We start from the raw sequence: 1,635 nt of genomic DNA, 5'->3' as shown, positions 1-1,635 counted from the left end.
TGTCCCACAGGGGCTGCAGCAGTGGGCAGGGGCACAGTGCCAGCCCCACACTCGGGCCATCGGGGACTGGGGCTTCAGGGCCGTCCTTACCAGGCACTCGCCAAATTTTAATGGCTGCTCTGTCTTCAGCAGCTGCTCGAGATCCTTCCTCTTCAGAAACCAGGCTGCACGAAGAAGCGCTTTCTGAGAGGCCTGCAGAGCAACAGGGAGCAGGACATGACACCACAGCCCAGGGCACAGGACCCGTGTCCCTGGACCAAGGCCAGAAGGAGGCTGGAGCTTGGGAGGTGCCAGGGCAGGAGGCAGCCCAGGCCCTTCCCATGGAGACTCCAGAGCCCACAAGTGCTCACTTCTGCCACTTGCTGGTTCTCATTATGCCATTGGAAAAAAAGTGGGAGCAGGCTCTGGATCACATGTTTCTTCAAGGATGGTTTTCCCTCATCCACTACCAGCTCCATCACCTTTCGGAAGAGGTGAATGGAGAGCAGTTGCACACGGATGTTGTCCTGATGCAAAGGAAGAAGAAAAGGCCTTAGCACTGGGTGTTCCAGGCCCACCGGGGCACAGGCCTGCACATGCACAGGCCACAGTTTCCTGACAGCCCCCAGGGCCTGTGGTGGGGCGCACAGAGCCTTACATCGCTAAAGAGTGTCTGGACTGCCTCAGCCAGTTGCAGGGCAGTGGGGGTGTAGATTAGGACATCTCTGTCCTCAACTTCATTAATGAATACAGAGAGGGCCATCCCGACCAGCTCTCTGTCTGCATCCAATAGTACATCCATGAGGATTTTCGTCAGGGTCCGCATGCCATCAGCCTGTGAGGAACACAATGCTGTGCTGTGAAGTCAGGAATGGTGGAATCCTAGAACATCCCCAGTTGGAAGAGACCCACAAGGGTCATCGAGTCCAACTTCTGTCCCTGCACAGGAATCCCAACACAAGGCTGTGCTGTGAAGCCAGGAACGGCTGCAGAGCCAACCCCGCTCGGGTGGGGCAGCCCCAGGTGCTGCCACGGGGCCCGGAGGCCAAAGGCCTGTCCCGAGGGACTGGGGCAGCTGAGCAGGGAGGCAGCAGAGCTGGGAGCAGCTGCCACAGCTCCCAAAGCCCAGCCCAGCCCAAGTGACTGCATTGCCCAGCCCCACGCTGCCCACACGGCTTCAGTCCCTGCCCCCTGCTCACCATTGCACGATCTTTGCTCAGCACCACAAGAGCTCTGAGTGCCAGGCGACGCCTCTCTGGGCACTCGCTCTGAAGGTGCCTTGAAGCAATCTCCAGGACTCTGTCACCGCATTCTCTCAAGTCCAGGCAGTCGAGGACCTGCAAGGCACGCAGCAGTGACGGGGTGCCCGGCCGGCAGGAGCCCGGACCCGCACAGGGCTGTGCCCAGGCAGCAGCTGCGGCTGCCAGAGGGCTGAGAGGTGGAGGCAGCTCGGCCAGGCAGCGCTCACCAGCAGGCTCACCTCCACAAGGAAGGCCATGGCGGGAACCTCCCAGCAGGGCTTGTCCCTGCTGAGAAGCCCCAGTAGGCAGAGGGCAATCCAGGAACATAACGGGACTGAAACACGGCGCATCTCCCTGGCAGGGGAAAACAGGCACCATCAACCCTGAGCTGGGTGGGCCAACCTCTGCTGGGGCT

At 60.6% G+C, this 1,635-nt stretch overlaps 1 protein-coding gene across 1 annotated transcript; it reads right to left on the bottom strand.

The window, feature by feature from the left end:
- Positions 1-51: 51 nt before the first annotated feature.
- LOC114072563 lies at positions 52-1,477 on the bottom strand (the record flags this gene model as incomplete). Its single annotated transcript, XM_027910443.1, has 5 exons — positions 1,448-1,477; positions 1,179-1,316; positions 638-814; positions 351-506; positions 52-192 (listed from the first exon to the last, which is right to left on the bottom strand). Coding segments are annotated over exons 1-5 (642 nt in total), but the record flags the coding sequence as incomplete, so codon positions are not given.
- Between the last annotated feature and the right edge of the window lie 158 nt (positions 1,478-1,635).

Source organism: Empidonax traillii, unplaced genomic scaffold, assembly GCF_003031625.1.
Source record: "Empidonax traillii isolate 1590-97213 ecotype Southwest subspecies unplaced genomic scaffold, ASM303162v1 scaffold3480:size12768, whole genome shotgun sequence".
Classification (NCBI taxonomy): domain Eukaryota; kingdom Metazoa; phylum Chordata; class Aves; order Passeriformes; family Tyrannidae; genus Empidonax; species Empidonax traillii.
The sequence above is the reverse complement of the archived record's forward strand: the minus strand, read 5'-3'. Positions and strand labels throughout refer to the sequence as shown.